General features: G+C 48.3%; 1 protein-coding gene across 1 annotated transcript in view; it reads right to left on the minus strand.

Moving 5' to 3' along the window:
• Window positions 1–7,492: 7,492 nt before the first annotated feature.
• Window positions 7,493–17,598, minus strand: part of LOC147084777 (putative G protein-coupled receptor 139) — a 66,904-nt gene continuing 56,798 nt past the window's right edge. Inside the window, exons 2-3 of the mRNA XM_085979331.1 lie at window positions 10,511–10,752; window positions 7,493–8,394 (exon numbers count right to left, since the gene is read on the minus strand). Of these exons, the coding sequence (XP_085835457.1) occupies window positions 7,493–8,394; window positions 10,511–10,752 (1,144 nt within the window). The remainder of the gene's footprint in view (window positions 8,395–10,510; window positions 10,753–17,598) is intronic.

The raw sequence follows: 17,598 nt of genomic DNA on the forward strand, positions 1-17,598 counted from the left end.
GTCTCTGCCAGATGTTGCGGCTCAGTAACATGTTTTCATTAGATGACAGTTCTTGTTCAATCGGCCTACTTGTCCAAACCATCACTGCAATGCACAGATTCTGACCTTGTAACCTGCTCATGTTACTTCTGCAGGGCAAGCATATGTGTAATTAGTTCCACCAGACTTTGATTTAAGCCATTTTGTCTTTTAGAGAACCATGTTGTAGCTTCACAAACAAGCGAAGTAACGTGACAGTCGCTGAAGGAAAACTCAATTCTTATGTATGTTATCTTTTATGCATGCTATCCTGCCTGGCCGAATAGGCAACCTCCCCAATCTTCCCACAAGCCAGACTCTGCAGCTGGCTTCGCAGTTTAATTTCCCATCATCTCAGTATTTGTCTTTAGAGTTTAGCTGGATAAATACATAATACAGACCTATCTACCATTGAACTCAGGGTATGAAGTAATTCACTACGTCCACCCTGTACACTGGTGCTACATTTTACATATTCTTACATAAACTAAAGTATGATATTAATTTGCTGACTGCACACTTCTCAAAAAGTCCTGCCCAAGTGCGCTTTTGGACATAATATTCAAACCACAACATCCAAGATAATACTCCTTCATTTTCGTTAAAGTTTGAAGCTGTTATTTACTTCGCCCTCTCCTTCTTGGACTCGGCCTATATTGGAGGTGAGAAGTGTCCAATTTCCTTACAACAAACTCCCACTTTCTATGCTACCTGTAAAAGATTGAGGACTGTATGATTAGAACAGTGATCCTTCAGCGACTGTCACATTGACTCCATGTAACTTGATATCTGCCAAACCCGCTATCAAATTGAATACAACTGACACGTGTGTATGTTCCTTTTTCCTGAATCCTGCTGCGTTGCCTTGGATTGTTGATGGTTAAAGCAGTCTAGCTCCTACCCCAGAGCTCGTTCATGATTGAGCGCTTGAAGCCGTACCACAACCATCGGTCGCATTTCGATATCCTTGGTTTTCAAACAGCAACAAGATTAGGTCATAATTGCAAAATACTGCGGATGCTGGAAATCTGAAATAACAACAGAAAATGCTGGAAAAACTCAGCAGGCCAGGCAGCATCCGTGGAGAGAGATACAGAGTTAACGTTTCAGGTCTGGGACCCTTCATCAGAACTAGAAAAAGCTGGAGATGTAACAGATATTAAGCATGTGCAGAGGCGGGGGTGGGGTTAGGAGGGGAGGACGGAATAGAAAGAACATCCTGTACTTTTGTAAGAGGCAGGAAAGATAAAATGTTGCAAATGGGAATGGCAAACTGCATGAAAAATGGGGGCAGGGATAATTATCTGAAATTGTTGATCTCAATGTTGAGTCTGGAAGGCTGCAAAGTGCCCAATCGAAAGATGAGGTGCTGTTCCTCGAGCTTACGTTAAGCTTCATTGGAACAATGCAATAGCCCGAGGACAGAGAGATCAGAGTGGGAGTGAAGCGGTGAATTAAAGTGACAGGCGACCGGAAGCTCAGGGTCACCCGTACGGACTGAACGGAGGCGTTCTGCAAAGTGGTCGACCAATCTGCGTTTGGTCTCCCCAATGTAGAGGAGACCGCATCGTGAGCAGCGAATACAGTATATTAAATTGCAAGAAGTACAAGTAAATCGCTGTTTCACCTGGAAGGGGTGTTTGGGGCCCTGCACAGTGGGAAGGGAGGAAGTAAAAGGGCATGTGTTGCATCTCCTGCACTTGCACGGGAATGTGCCAGGTGAAGGAGCAGGGCTGTTGGGGGTGATTGAGGACTGGACCAGGGTGTCACGGAGGGAGCAGTCCCTTCGGAATGCTGAAGGTGGAGGTGAGGGGAAGATATGTTTGGTAGTGGGATCACGTTGGAGGTGGCGGAAATGGTGGAGGATGATCCGTTGAATGTGGAGGCTGCTGGGGTGAAAGGTGAGGACAAGGGGAACTCTATCGTGGTTCTGGGAGGGAGGGGCAGGGGTGAGAGCAGAAGTGCGGGAAATAGAAAGGACATGGTCAAGGGCCATGTCAACCACGGTAGAGGGGAATCCTCGGTTGAGGAAAAAGGAAGACATGTCTGGTAGCCACAGTATATTGCTATTGCTTATCCATTAAGACATTAGCTACATAACTGGCGCCACACTTCATTGTATCATTCAATGTCTGAAGTGTTTGGCGATATGTCGAAATAAAAGAGGCTGTATGAATGCAAATTAATGAAAGTATTGTATTGTGGACCAAAACTTGTCCACCTCTTTCTTGGTTTTATGAGTATATGTTTCTATCCTTCCCCCAACAACAAGTTACATTTATATAGCGCATTTAACGTAGTAAACCGCCCCAAGGAGTTTAACTTAGCGATTTCAATTAAACAATTTCTAACACCGGGTCACAGAAGGAGATATCAGGACAGATGTCCAAAAGCTGGGTGAAAGAGGGTGGTTTTAAGAAGCAGAGAGTGGTAGAGATGCAGAGAAGTTTAGGGTAGATATTCCAATAATTAGGTTCAAGGCAGCTGTCTTTCTGTCGTTCCTTCCTTCCTTCTTTCTTTCCTTCCTTTTTTCTTTCTTTCTTTCTTTCTCTCTTTCTCACACTTTCTGCCTCTGTCTGTCTTTCCATTTTCTCTTCATGGATGTCTCTGTCTTTTTCTGACTCTGCATGTTTCAATCTCTGCTTCTTTGTGCATTTATTAGCTTGTCACGTTATTGTGCCTCTTTATATTCTTATTTCTATCTGTGCTCCTGCTCCTTTTTGCTATTCAGCTACTGTAAGAACATAAGAACATAAGAAATAGGAGCAGGAGTAGGCCAATCGGCCCCTCGAGCCTGCTCCACCATTCAATAAGATCATGGCTGATCTGATCCTAACCTCAAATCTTCTATCACTCTACATCCACCCGAACCCATGTGATCTCCCGGGAGAGGCGAAAAACCAGATAAAGACCCAATGGCCAATTTGGGAGAAAAAAATCTGGGAAATTCCTCTCCGACCCATCTAGGCGATCGAAATTCTTCCAGGAGATCACTCTGTCCCTATATTTTCTACAGTACTTACCTTCTGTAAAGGCGATCTCCACCCCAGCCAGGAACAGGAATAAAACCATCTCCTGAAATCTAACAGAATTAGAACACAGTAGGAGCAGAACAAGGCTGCACGGCCCCTGGGCCCGCTCCACTACCCACAGGGCCATGACCATTCCGAACCTAGACTCATGTCCAATTTCCTGCCTGCTCCCCGTAACCCTTTATTCCCTTTACTTCTAGGAAACTATCTATTTCTGTTTTAAACTTATTTAATGATGTAGCTTCCACAGCTTTCTGGGGCAGCAAATTCCACAAACTTACCACCCTCTGAGTGAAGAAGTTTCTCCTCATCTCAGTTTTGAATGAGCAGCCCCTTATTTTAAGATCATGCCCCCTAGTTCTAGTTTCACCCATCATTGGGAACATCCTCACCGCATCCACCCGATCAAGCCCCTTCACAATATTATATGTTTCAATAAGATCGCCTCTCATTCTTCTGAACTCCAATGAGTAGAGTCCCAATCTACTCAACCTCTCCTCATATGACCACCCCCTCATCCCCGGGATTAACCGAGTGAACCTTCTTTGTATTGACTCGAGAGCAAGTATGTCTTTTCTTAAGTATGGACACCAAAACTGAATGCAGTATTCCAGGTGCGGCCTCACCAATACCTTGTACAACTGCAGCAATACCTCCCTGTTTTTATATTCCAACCCCCTAGCAATAAAAACCAACATTCCATTGGCCTTCTTGATCACTTGCTGCACCTGCATACTAACTTTTTGAGTTTCGTGCACCAGGACCCCCAGATCCCTTTGTACTACAGTACTTTCCAGTTTTTTGCCATTAAGATAATAACTTGCTCTATGATTTTTCCTGCCAAAGTGCATAACTTCACACTTTCCAGTATTGTATTCCATCTGCCAAATCTCTGCCCACTTACTTAGCCTGTCTATGTCCCTTTGCAGGTTTTTTATGTCCTCCTCACTCACTACTTTCCGTCCCATCTTTGTATCATCTGCAAACTTTGATATGGTACACTCGGTCCCCTCCTCCAAATCGTTAATATAGATTGTAAAGAGTTGGGGACCCAGCACTGACCCCTGCGGAACACCACTAGTTACTGGTTGCCAATCTGAGAACGAACCATTTATCCCAACTCTCTGCTTCCTGTTAGAGAGCCAATCCTCCACCCATGCCAGAATATTACCCCCAATCCCGTGATTTTTTATCTTGAGCAATAATCTTTTGTGTGGCACCTTGTCAAATGCCTTTTGGAAGTCTAAATACACTACGTCCACTGGTTCCCCTTTATCCACCCTGTATGTTACTTCCTCAAAAAACTCAAGCAAATTTGTTAAACATGACTTCCCCTTCATGAAACCATGCTGAGTTTCCCTATTAAATTGTGTTTATCCAAATGTCCCGTTACTGTCTCCTTAATAATGGACTGTAACATTTTACCAACCACAGATGTTAGGCTAACAGGTCTATAGTTTCCAGCCTTCTGCCTACTACCCTTTTTAAATAATGGTGTTACATTAGCAGTTTTCCAATCTGCCGGGACCTTTGCTGAGTCCAGTGAGTTTTGGAAAATTAGTTCCAATGCATCCACAATCCCTACCGATACTTCCCTCAAGACCCTGGGATGCAAGCCATCAGGTCCAGGGGATTTATCCGCCTTGAGTCCCATTATTTTACCAAGTACCACTTCCTTAGTGATTTTAATTGTATTTAGTTCCTCCCCCCCTAGAGCCCCCTGTTTTTCCAGTGTTGGCATATTCTTAGTGTCCTCTACCGTAAAGACTGATACAAAATAATTGTTCAGTGTTTTTGCCATCTCCATGTTTCCCACCATTAATTTCCCGGTCTCATCCTCTAAGGGACCAACATTTACTTTAGTCACCCTTTTTCTTTTTATATAACTATAGAAACGTTTACTGTCTGTTTTTATATTTTTTGCTAATTTACTTTCATAATCTATCTTCCCTTTCTTAATCAATCTTTTTGTTATTTTTTGCTGTCTTTTAAAGACTTCCCAATCTTCCATCCTCCCACTAGATTTGGCTACCTTATATGCCCTTGTTTTTAGCCGGATACTATCCTTAATTACTTTACTTAGCCACGGATGGCTATCTTTTCTTTTACACCCTTTTTTCCTCAGTGGAATATATTTTTTTTGGAAGTTGTAAAATAACTCCTTAAATGTACACCACTGGTCATGTACCGTCTTACCCTTTAATCTATTTTCCCAGTCCACTCTCATTAATTCCGCTCTCATACCTTCATAGTCTCCTTTATTCAAGCTCAGCACGCTTGTTTGAGATCCAACCTTCTCACCCTCTAATTGAATATGGAACTCAACCATGTTATGGTCACTCATTCCAAGGGGATCCTTTACTAGGACATTTTTAATTAATCCTGTCATATTACACAGGACCAAATCTAAGGTTGCTTGCCCCCTGGTCGGTTCAGTTACATGCTGCTCAAGAAACCCATCCCTAATACACTCAATGAACTCTTCCTCAAGGCTGCTCTGCCCAATTTGATTTGTCCAGTTAATATGATAATTAAAATCCCCCATAATTATAGCTGTTCCCTTATTACAAGCCTCAACTATTTCCTGGTTAATACTCCGTCCAACAGAGTTGCAACTGTTCGGAGGCCTATAGACTACACCTACTAGTGTTTTTTTCCCCTTATTATTCCTTACCTCCACCCAAACTGTTTCACTATCGTGCTCCTTTGACCCAATATCATTTCTCTGTATTATAGTGATTCCTTCCTTTATTAACATAGCCACCCCACCTCCTCTCTCTTCCTGCCTGTCCTTCCTGATTGTTAAATAACCTGGTATGTTTAATTCCCAGTCATGGTCACCCTGCAGCCATGTTTCTGTAATGGCCACAAGATCATACCCAAATGTCATTATTTGTGCCTTTAACTCATTCATTTTGTTACGAATGCTACGTGCATTCAGATAAAGAACTTTCAAATATGTTGCTTTTGGTATTTTCTCTGCCTTCCTCTGTCATTCTGTCCGCGGGTTAACAGCAGCTTTTGGTATTTTCTCTGCCTTCCTCTCTCATTCTGTCAGCGGGTTAAAAGCAGCTTTTGGTATTTTCTCTGCCTTCCTCTGTCATTCTGTCCGCGGGTGAACAGCAGCTTTTGGAATTTTCTCTGCCTTCCTCTGTCATTCTGTCCGCGGGTTAACAGCAGCTTTTGGTATTTTCTCTGCCTTCCTCTGTCATTCTGTCAGTGGGTTAACAGCAGCTTTTGGTATTTCTCTGCCTTCCTCTGTCATTCTGTCAGCGGGTTAACACCAGCTTTTGGTATTTTCTCTGCCTTCCTCTGTCATTCTGTCCGCGGGTTAACAGCAGCTTTTGGTATTTTCTCTGCCTTCCTCTGTCATTCTGTCAGTGGGTTAAGAGCAACTTTTGGTATTTTCTCTGCCTTCCTCTGTCATTCTGTCCGCGGGTTAACAGCAGCTTTTGGTATTTTCTCTGCCTTCCCCTGTCATTCTGTCCACGGGTTAACAGCAGCTTTGGTATTTTCTCTGCCTTCCTCTGTCATTCTGTCCGCGGGTTAACAGCAGCTTTTGGTATTTTCTCTGCCTTCCTCTGTCATTCTGTCAGCGGATTAACAGCAGCTTTTGGTATTTTTTCTGTCATTCTGTCCGCGGGTTAACAGCAGCTTTTGGTATTTTCTCTGCCTTCCTCTGTCATTCTGTCCGCGGGTGAACAGCAGCTTTTGTTATTTTCTCTGCCTTCCTCTGTCATTCTGTCCGCAGGTTAACAGCAGCTTTTGGTATTTTTTCTGCCTTCCTATGTCATTCTGTCCGCGGGTTAACAGCAGCTTTTGGTATTTTCTCTGCCTTCCTCTGTCATTCTGTCAGTGGGTTAACAGCAGCTTTTGGTATTTTCTCTGCCTTCCTCTGTCATTCTGTCAGTGGGTTAACAGCAGCTTTTGGTATTTTCTCTGCCTTCCTCTGTCATTCTGTCAGCGGGTTAACAGCAGCTTTTGGTATTTTCTCTGCCTTCCTCTGTCATTCTGTCCGCGGGTTAACAGCAGCTTTTGGTATTTTCTCTGCCTTCCTCTGTCATTCTCTCAGTGGGTTAACAGCAGCTTTTGGTATTTCCTCTGCCTTCCTCTGTCATTCTGTCCACGGGTTAACAGCAGCTTTTGGGATTTTCTCGGCCTTCCTCTGTCATTCTGTCCACGGGTTAACAGCAGCTTTTTCAGTTGAAGTCCAGCTGAGCTATTCAGCGCTGCCCTTTGGAGAAACAATTCATGTGTTGTCTGCAAATGTGACCCGCCCCAATAGGTGGGGTTTTCAATAAAATCTGACATCAAAATGAGATATAAATCATCTCAGGGCTCGGTGCTGCTAATGTCAAATGTACTGTCCATCAAGTGTGTAGTGCATGAGATGGGGGATGAAATGGGCTGCAGTTCTGGTGCTGCAAACTCTTCAGCTCTTTCTATGATTTAACTAATTTAACAATTAGATTGAGCGGGTATTTCACCGTGTTCTTCAGCTCCTCTCTGAACTTAGTCTGGGTCACAGCGTAAATACACATGTTTGTGCAGGAACTGAGAACCTGAAGCATTGCTGCTGTCTGTTGTGTTATATAAAGAGGGTCAGTGACGGAGGAAGGACTAATATCTGTAATTCGCTGATAGATGGAAAGTACAACCTGGGTCACCCATAACAGTATAAAACTGCCGGTTATGCTGAAGAGTATAACGATGCATTTCTTTCGGTTCTCCATCTCTGGGTCCTTGTGATTCTCTCCAGCGCTGCGGCCCCGGAGTCCCCTGCGTACTCTACTGGCCGCTAAAATACGTCTGACCATCAGAACATTGAGCAGCAAAATCAGAAAGAACGGGATACAAGGGGTTAAAATTCGGTGAAACAACTCAAACGCGGCCCACGAGGGGGAAGTGTCGAAGCTCGGTTTAGTGAAACAATACCAGGGAATATTATCAATTATATATCCATGTTCAAGTGTAAAGTACCACGGGACAGACTCTAAACAGCCCAGCACACTCACTGTTCCGATAACCACGGTGGCCGTTTTCTCGGTGCAATATTTTGTTTTCAGCTTCTCCCAACAAATGGCTACAAATCGGTCAAAGGTGAAAGCGACTGTGAGCCAGACAGCAACCTCTGTGGTTGCAAAAAGCAGGAAAAAAACGAGACTACACACGGGAGTAATGTTCAGGAATGAACCTGGTAAATAAATCGAACCAATCTGCCTCAATATGGGATCAGAGATGACGACCAGGAGATCAGCCGCTGCCATTCCCACCAGGTAGCGAGTGATACATTTGGAGAGACCGCACTTTCCTCGGGACAGGATCACAATCGCCACCAAGTTAACTGTAAGAGAAATGAAAGGAAGCAGAGAAATTACTGGTCAGATTGGAGACAAATTAGCAGTTTGACAGGGTCTGAGCTGAAAAATGGCCACCTCCGCCAGGATGTGCCATCATCAAAATGGCAGTTGTGGGTGGGGCTGGGTACCATATGAAAAATGGCCACCACTACCAGGAGGTGACATTATCAATTTGGTCGCTGTGGGGGGGGGGGTTCGGGCCTGGTAGCCACATGAATAATGGCCACTGCAACAGCAAAATGGCCACAGTTAGGGGCAGGGCTGGTGATCTCTTCAACATAAGAACATAAGAAGTAAGAGCAGGAGTAGGTCTTATGGCCCTCGAGCCTGCTCCGCTGATCATTGAAGTCAAGTCCACTTTCCCGCCCGATCTCCATATCCCTTGATTCCCCTAGCGGCCAAAAATATATCTATCTCAGCCTGGAATATACTCATAAACTCAGCATTCAAAACCCGCTGTGGCAGAGAATTCCAAAAATTCACCACCCTCTGAGTGAAGAAATTCCTCCTCATCTCAGTCTTAAATGGCCGACCCCTTATCCTGAGAATATGCGCCCTGGTTTTAGACACTCCAGCCAGGGGGAACACTCTCAGCATCTACCCTGTCAATCCCCTTCAGAATTTTGTATGTTTCAATGTGAGCACCTCTCATTCATCTAAACTCCAGAGAGTATCGGCCCATTCTACACAATCTCCTCATAGGACAGCCCTCTCATCCCAGGAATCAATCTAGTGAACCTTCGTTGCACCGCCTCCAAGGAAAGTATATCATTCCTTAGATAAGGAGACCAAAACTGTGCACAGTGCTCCAGGTGTGGTCTCACCAAGGCCCTGTACAATTGTAGCAAGACTTCCTTACTCCTATACTCCAACCCCCTTGCAATAAAGGACAATATGCCATTACCCTTCCTTATTGCTTGCTGTACCTGCGTGCTAGCTTTCTGTGTTTCTTGCACGAGGAGACCCAAATCTCTCTGAACACCAACACTGGAAAGTTTCTCACCATTTAAAAATATTCCGTTTTTCTATTCTTGCTACCAAAGTGGGAAAACCTCACATTTCCTGACACTATACTCCATCTCCCACCTTATGGCCGACTCACTTTGTCTATCTATATCCCTTGCAGACTCTTTTTATTCTCCTCACAGCTTACTGTCCCACCTAGCTTTGTACCTTCAGAAAACGTGGGTACATTGCAATCGGTCCCTTCATCTAGGCTTCTTTGAATCGGTTGCTGTTCCTACAGATCACCCAAGTCTTCACCTGATCACCTACATTGATCTGCAGTGCATACAATAAGCAGAACCGAATATCTCTTCCAGAAAGAGCTGACAATAATTTAAGTTCCTTCTGCTGTAATTATAATGTCCAGCGTTAGATGGCGCGATTGTTCAATTAACAGAGCACCAAAATCACCGCTGCTAATTATAATCTCCATAAGGGCTCCTAATTCCAACAGATACAGTGCAAACTGTTACAAGATAACCTCAAAACATTTCATTTTACAATGAAGACCAATGTCAGCAAGTGAATCCACCCACACTGAAGTAGAGAAGGAGATGTGAAGGAGCCAGCAACAAATGCAATTCAGTCGCCAGACCTCTGAAGCGGCGTCAGATACGCACACAGGGAAATATTATTTTACAACAGTGATAATCAATCACACATTTAAATCCAAGATAATCTGAACCATGTTACTGGGAGGAGGACACCGAGATCGTGAGCTGTCTCATTTTCAATCAATGAAAGCACATTTATGAAAAAATATTCGAGGACAGGTGAGTACCACAACATAAATTGGACAACAGCTCCTGATGGTCTGATAACTGCTCTGAGCGCAGACTCCTGATAAACCTGATTCCAGTACATTCAGTACAGAAAATGATCCAGTAACAATGTCAGGGTTGGATCCACAACGACCACTACAGATATAATAAAACTCCTGCAAGACCACAGGGGCAGAGACTGAGGACATCCCATCAATCAACTGCTGGAACAGAACAGCCGGCTGTGGAAAACATTCACCGAGTTAAACATTGCCAAGCTCTACAGCACAATTAACAGAAATTTATGCAATTGACAGCTGAGATACCCGCTTACCAGTAACTCCAACAGCTGCAATAACAGGATAGTAGATGTCTTCTATCTGATAGACTACTGGATAGCCCATTTCTGTGAGAAGCAGCGACTTCTGTTGAAGTGGAACCACAGCTCCGGCAGGCACTCTGAGCTGATCCCTTCCATTGGGCCCTGATTTATACCGGGGATAAGTCTCCACTGACACTGACAGGTTACACCTCTGAGCATTGCTCTTAGTTCCAGTCACTTGAACAAACACATTACTTCAGGACCTTTGACACCGATGTAAATCATGTGTTGAATAAAACACAAATATCTCAAAGTTCAGGACATTATCTTAATGAGAGCTCTCTCGGGAATAAGACTGAAAGCTGTGCTCATGCAGGACCGATCCAACGATAATGAACGGCTTCATTTACAGTTTTCATGTATTTGTATCGACCATGTTCACTCCAGCCAATTGAGTTGTACATTTTACCAATTTCTCCGCAGTGTACATTGAATCAAGGAGCAGAAACAGCCACGTTTCTCTCTGTGCCTGCAGTTTCCCCGTTGAAATGTGTTGCTTTCTCCGACACAGGGACAGTTAAAGGGCATGTTTCAGGAGAGGAGCCCAGAAATTACCGTGGGTGACATTAGGGGGCTATCATTGAATGTGCCCCATTGACATTCCTCCGCTATTTTACTGCAGATATTTACCTGTTTATTCTACATAGGTTAACGGTTCCAGTAACATTAGAACTGTGCCACCTCCTGACTCCATTCATCCAGTTCACTCTGGCCGGTCACCCAACCTCCACCTTCCAACAATGTCAACCGATTGTAAACTCTGCTGTCCATGTCCAGCCCTCCCCAAGTCCCGCTCGCCCATCACCATCGCCCTCACTGGGCCTCCGTGTCTCTCAATCTGCCAAAGTATTAAATTAAAAATTGTTACCCTTGGGTTATATCCCTCCATGGCCTCACACCTCGCCCTCTCCACCCGCTCCTCCAACCTAGCAGTAAACCCACCTGTGATCTCTCCACGCCTCTGACACTGGCCTCTTTCGGTGGGACTGCCCTCACTTGGTTCCAGTCTTACTGATCTGATGGCAGCCAGAGAAACTCCAGCAATGACTTCTCTTCCCACACCAGCACCATTCTTTCTCGAGTCTCTGAACTTTCCAATCTTGTTCCTCCTCTTCCTCGTCTACATGCTGCCCTTTGTGACATCATCTACGGACATGGGGTCAGCTTCCACATATCTGCAGACAACACCCAGCTCCAGCTCTCCAACATCTCTCTCCACCCTGCACTACTCCACATGTCTGCTGACAACACCCAGCTCCAGCTCTCGACCATCTCTCTCCACCCTCCACTACTCCACATGTCTGCTCACAACACCCAGCCCCAGCTCTCCACCATCTCTCTCCACCCACCACTACACCACATGTCTGCTGACAACACCCAGCTCCAGCTCTCCACCATCTCTCTCCACCCTCCACTACTCCACATGTCTGCTGACAACACCCAGCTCAGGCTCTCCACCATCTCTCTCCACCCTCCACTACTCCACATGTCTGCTGACAACACCCAGCTCCAGCTCTCCACCATCTCTCTCCAGCCTCCACTACTCCACATGTCTGCTGACAACACCCAGCTCCAGCTCTCCACCATCTCTCTCCACCCTCCACTACTCCACATGTCTGCTGACAACACCCAGCTCCAGCTCTCCACCATCTCTCTCCACCATCCACTACTCCACATGTAGGCTGACAAACCCAGCTCAGGCTCTCCACCATCTCTCTCCACGCTCCACTACTCCACATGCCTGCTGACAACACCCAGCTCCAGCGCTCCACCATCTCTCTCCACCCTCCACTACTCCAAATGTCTGCTGACAACACCCAGCTGCAGCTCTCCACCATCTCTCTCCACCCTCCACTACTCCACATGTCTGCTGACAACACCCAGCTCCAGCTCTCCCCCATCTCTCTCCACCCTCCACTACTCCACATGTCTGCTGACAACACCCAGCTGCAGTTCTCCACCATCTCTCTCCACCCTCCACTACTCCACATGTCTGCTGACAACACCCAGCTCCAGCTCTCCACCATCTCTCTCCACCCTCCACAACTCCACATGTCTGCTGACAACACCCAGCTCCAGCTCTCCACCATCTCTCTCCACACTCCACTACTCCACATATCTGCTGACCACACCCAGCTCCATCTCTTCACCATCTCTCTCCACCCTCCAATACTCCGCATGTCTGCTGACCACACCCAGCTAAAGCTCTCCACCATCTCTCTCCGCCCTCCACTACTCCACATGTCTGCTGACAACAGCCAGCGCCAGCTCTCCACCATCTCTCTCCATCCTCCACTGCTCCACATGTCTGCTGACAACACCCAGCTCCAGCTCTCCACCATCTCTCTCCACCCTACACTGCTCCACATGTCTGCTGACAAATCCAGCTCCAGCCCTGAACCACCTCTCTCCACCCTCCACTATTCCACATGTCTGCTGACAACACCCAGCTCCAGCTCTCCACCAACTCTCTCCACCCTCCACTACTCCACATGTCTGCTGACAACACCCAGCTCCAGCTCTCCACCATCTATCTCCACCCTCCGCTACTCCACATGTCTGCTGACAACACCCAGTTCCAGACCTACACCATCTCTCTCCACCCTCCAGTACTCCACATGTCTGCTGACAACACCCAGCTCCAGCTCTCCACCATCTCTCTCCACCCTCCACTACTCCACATGTCTGCTGACATCACCCAGCTCCAGCTCTCCACCATCTCTCTCCACCCTCCACTACTCCACTTCTCTGCTGACAACACCCAGCTCCAGTTCTCCACCATCTCTCTCCACCCTCCACTACTCCACATGTCTGCTGACAACACCCAGCTCCAGCTCTCCACCATCTCTCTCCACCGTCCACTGCTCCACATGTCAGCTGACAACACCCAGCTCCAGCTCTCCACCATCTCTCTCCACCCTCCAGTACTCCACATGTATGCAGACAACACCTAGCTCCAGCTCTACACCACCTCTCTCCACCCTCCACTACTCCACATGTCTGCTGACAACCCCCACATCCAGCTCTCCACCATCTCTCTCCACCCTCCACTACTCCACATGTCTGCTGACAACACCCAGCTCCAGCTCGCCACCATCTCTCTCCACCCTCCACTACTCCACATATCTGCTGACAACACCCAGCTCCAGCTCTCCACCATCTCTCGCAATCCTCCACTACTGCACATGTCTGCCGACAACACTCAGCTCCAGCTCTCCACCATCTCTCTCCACCCTCCACTACTCCGCATGTCTGCTGACAACACCCTGCTCCAACTCTCCACCATCTCTCCCCAACATCCACTACTCCAGATGTCTGCTGACAACACCCAGCTCCAGCTCTCCACCATCACTCTCCACCCTCCACTACTCCACATCTCTGCTGACAACACCCAGCTCCAGCTCTCCACCATCTCTCTCCACCCTCCACTACTCCACATGTCTGCTGACAACACCCAGCTCCATCTCTCCACCATCTCTCTCCAACCTCCACTACTCCACATGTCTGCTGACAACACCCAGCTCCAGCTCTCCACCATCTCTGTCCACCCTCCACTATCCACATGTCTGCTGACATCACCCAGCTCCAGTTCTCTACCATCTATCTCCACCCTCCACTACTCCACACGTCTGCTGACCACACCCAGCTCCAGCTCTCCACCATCTCTCTCCACCATCCACTACTGCACATGACTGCTGACAACAGCCAGCTCTAGCTCTCCACCATCTCTCTCCACCCTCCACTACTCCACATGTCTGCTGAGAACAGCCATATCCAGCTCTCCACCAGCTCTCTCCACACTCCACTACTCCACATGTCTACTGACAACACTCAGCTCCAGCTCTCCACCATCTCTCTCCACCTTCCATCACTCCACATGTCTGCTGACCACACCCACCTCCAGCTCTCCACCATCTCTCTCCACCATCCACTACTCCACATGTCTGCTGACAACACCCAGCTCCAGCTCTCCACCATCTCTCTCCACCCTCCACTACTCCACATGTCTGCTGACAACACCCAGCTCCAGCTCTCCACCATCTCTCTCCACCCTCCACTACTCCACATGTCTGCTGACAACACCCAGCTCCAGCTCTCCACCATCTCTCTTCTCCCTCCACTACTCCACATGTCTTCTGACAACACGCAGCTCCAGCTCTTCACCATCTCTCTCCACCCTCCACTAATCCAGATGTCTGCTGACAATACCCAGCTCCAGCTCTCCATCATCTCACTGCACCCTCCACTACTCCACATGTCTGCTGACAACACCCAGCTCCAGCTATTCACCACCTCTCTCCACCCTCCACTACTCCACATGTCTGCTGACAACACCCAGCTCCAGCTCTTCACCATCTCTCTCCACCCTCCACTACTCCACATGTCTGCTGACAACACCCAGCTCCAGCTCTCCACCATCTCTCTCCACCCTCCACAACTCCACATGTCTGCTGACAACACCCAGCTCCAGCTCTCCACCATCTCTCTCCACACTCCACTACTCCACATATCTGCTGACCACACCCAGCTCCATCTCTTCACCATCTCTCTCCACCCTCCAATACTCCGCATGCCTGCTGACCACACCCAGCTAAAGCTCTCCACCATCTCTCTCCGCCCTCCACTACTCCACATGTCTGCTGACAACAGCCAGCGCCAGCTTCCCACCATCTCTCTCCATCCTCCACTGCTCCACATGTCTGCTGACAACGCCCAGCTCCAGCTCTCCACCATCTCTCTCCACCCTACACTACTCCACATGTCTGCTGACAAAACCAGCTCCAGCCCTGAACCATCTCTCTCCACCCTCCACTATTCCACATGTCTGCTGACAACACCCAGCTCCAGCTCTCCACCAACTCTCTCCACCCTTCACTACTCCACATGTCTGCTGACAACACCCAGCTCCAGCTCTCCACCATCTCTCTCCACCCTCCACGACTCCACATGTCTGCTGACATCACCCAGCTCCAGCTCTCCACCATCTCTCTCCACGCTCCACTACTCCACACGTCTGCTGACCACAGCCAGCTCCAGCTCTCCACCATCTCTCGCCACCATCCACTGCAGCACATGACTGTTGACAACACCCAGCTCTAGCTCTCCAGCATCTCTCTCCAAACTCCACTACTCCACATGTCTGCTGACAACACCCAGCTCCAGCTCTCCACCATCTCTCTCCACCGTCCACTGCTCCACATGTCAGCTGACAACACCCAGCTCCAGCTCTCCACCATCTCTCTCCACCCTCCAGTACTCCACATGTATGCAGACAACACCTAGCTCCAGCTCTACACCACCTCTCTCCACCCTCCACTACTCCACATGTCTGCTGACAACCCCCACATCCAGCTCTCCACCATCTCTCTCCACCCTCCACTACTCCACATGTCTGCTGACAACACCCAGCTCCAGCTCGCCACCATCTCTCTCCACCCTCCACTACTCCACATATCTGCTGACAACACCCAGCTCCAGCTCTCCACCATCTCTCGCAATCCTCCACTACTGCACATGTCTGCCGACAACACTCAGCTCCAGCTCTCCACCATCTCTCTCCACCCTCCACTACTCCGCATGTCTGCTGACAACACCCTGCTCCAACTCTCCACCATCTCTCCCCAACATCCACTACTCCAGATGTCTGCTGACAACACCCAGCTCCAGCTCTCCACCATCACTCTCCACCCTCCACTACTCCACATCTCTGCTGACAACACCCAGCTCCAGCTCTCCACCATCTCTCTCCACCCTCCACTACTCCACATGTCTGCTGACAACACCCAGCTCCATCTCTCCACCATCTCTCTCCAACCTCCACTACTCCACATGTCTGCTGACAACACCCAGCTCCAGCTCTCCACCATCTCTGTCCACCCTCCACTATCCACATGTCTGCTGACATCACCCAGCTCCAGTTCTCTACCATCTATCTCCACCCTCCACTACTCCACACGTCTGCTGACCACACCCAGCTCCAGCTCTCCACCATCTCTCTCCACCATCCACTACTGCACATGACTGCTGACAACAGCCAGCTCTAGCTCTCCACCATCTCTCTCCACCCTCCACTACTCCACATGTCTGCTGAGAACAGCCATATCCAGCTCTCCACCAGCTCTCTCCACACTCCACTACTCCACATGTCTACTGACAACACTCAGCTCCAGCTCTCCACCATCTCTCTCCACCTTCCATCACTCCACATGTCTGCTGACCACACCCACCTCCAGCTCTCCACCATCTCTCTCCACCATCCACTACTCCACATGTCTGCTGACAACACCCAGCTCCAGCTCTCCACCATCTCTCTCCACCCTCCACTACTCCACATGTCTGCTGACAACACCCAGCTCCAGCTCTCCACCATCTCTCTCCACCCTCCACTACTCCACATGTCTGCTGACAACACCCAGCTCCAGCTCTCCACCATCTCTCTTCTCCCTCCACTACTCCACATGTCTTCTGACAACACGCAGCTCCAGCTCTTCACCATCTCTCTCCACCCTCCACTAATCCAGATGTCTGCTGACAATACCCAGCTCCAGCTCTCCATCATCTCACTGCACCCTCCACTACTCCACATGTCTGCTGACAACACCCAGCTCCAGCTATTCACCACCTCTCTCCACCCTCCACTACTCCACATGTCTGCTGACAACACCCAGCTCCAGCTCTTCACCATCTCTCTCCACCCTCCACTACTCCACATGTCTGCTGACAACACCCAGCTCCAGCTCTCCACCATCTCTCTCCACCCTCCACAACTCCACATGTCTGCTGACAACACCCAGCTCCAGCTCTCCACCATCTCTCTCCACACTCCACTACTCCACATATCTGCTGACCACACCCAGCTCCATCTCTTCACCATCTCTCTCCACCCTCCAATACTCCGCATGCCTGCTGACCACACCCAGCTAAAGCTCTCCACCATCTCTCTCCGCCCTCCACTACTCCACATGTCTGCTGACAACAGCCAGCGCCAGCTTCCCACCATCTCTCTCCATCCTCCACTGCTCCACATGTCTGCTGACAAC

Source organism: Somniosus microcephalus, unplaced genomic scaffold (genome assembly GCF_052327205.1).
Source record: "Somniosus microcephalus isolate GS21.2 unplaced genomic scaffold, FLI_Smic_1.0 unresolved_chr9, whole genome shotgun sequence".
In the NCBI taxonomy this organism is placed as follows: Eukaryota; Metazoa; Chordata; class Chondrichthyes; order Squaliformes; family Somniosidae; genus Somniosus; species Somniosus microcephalus.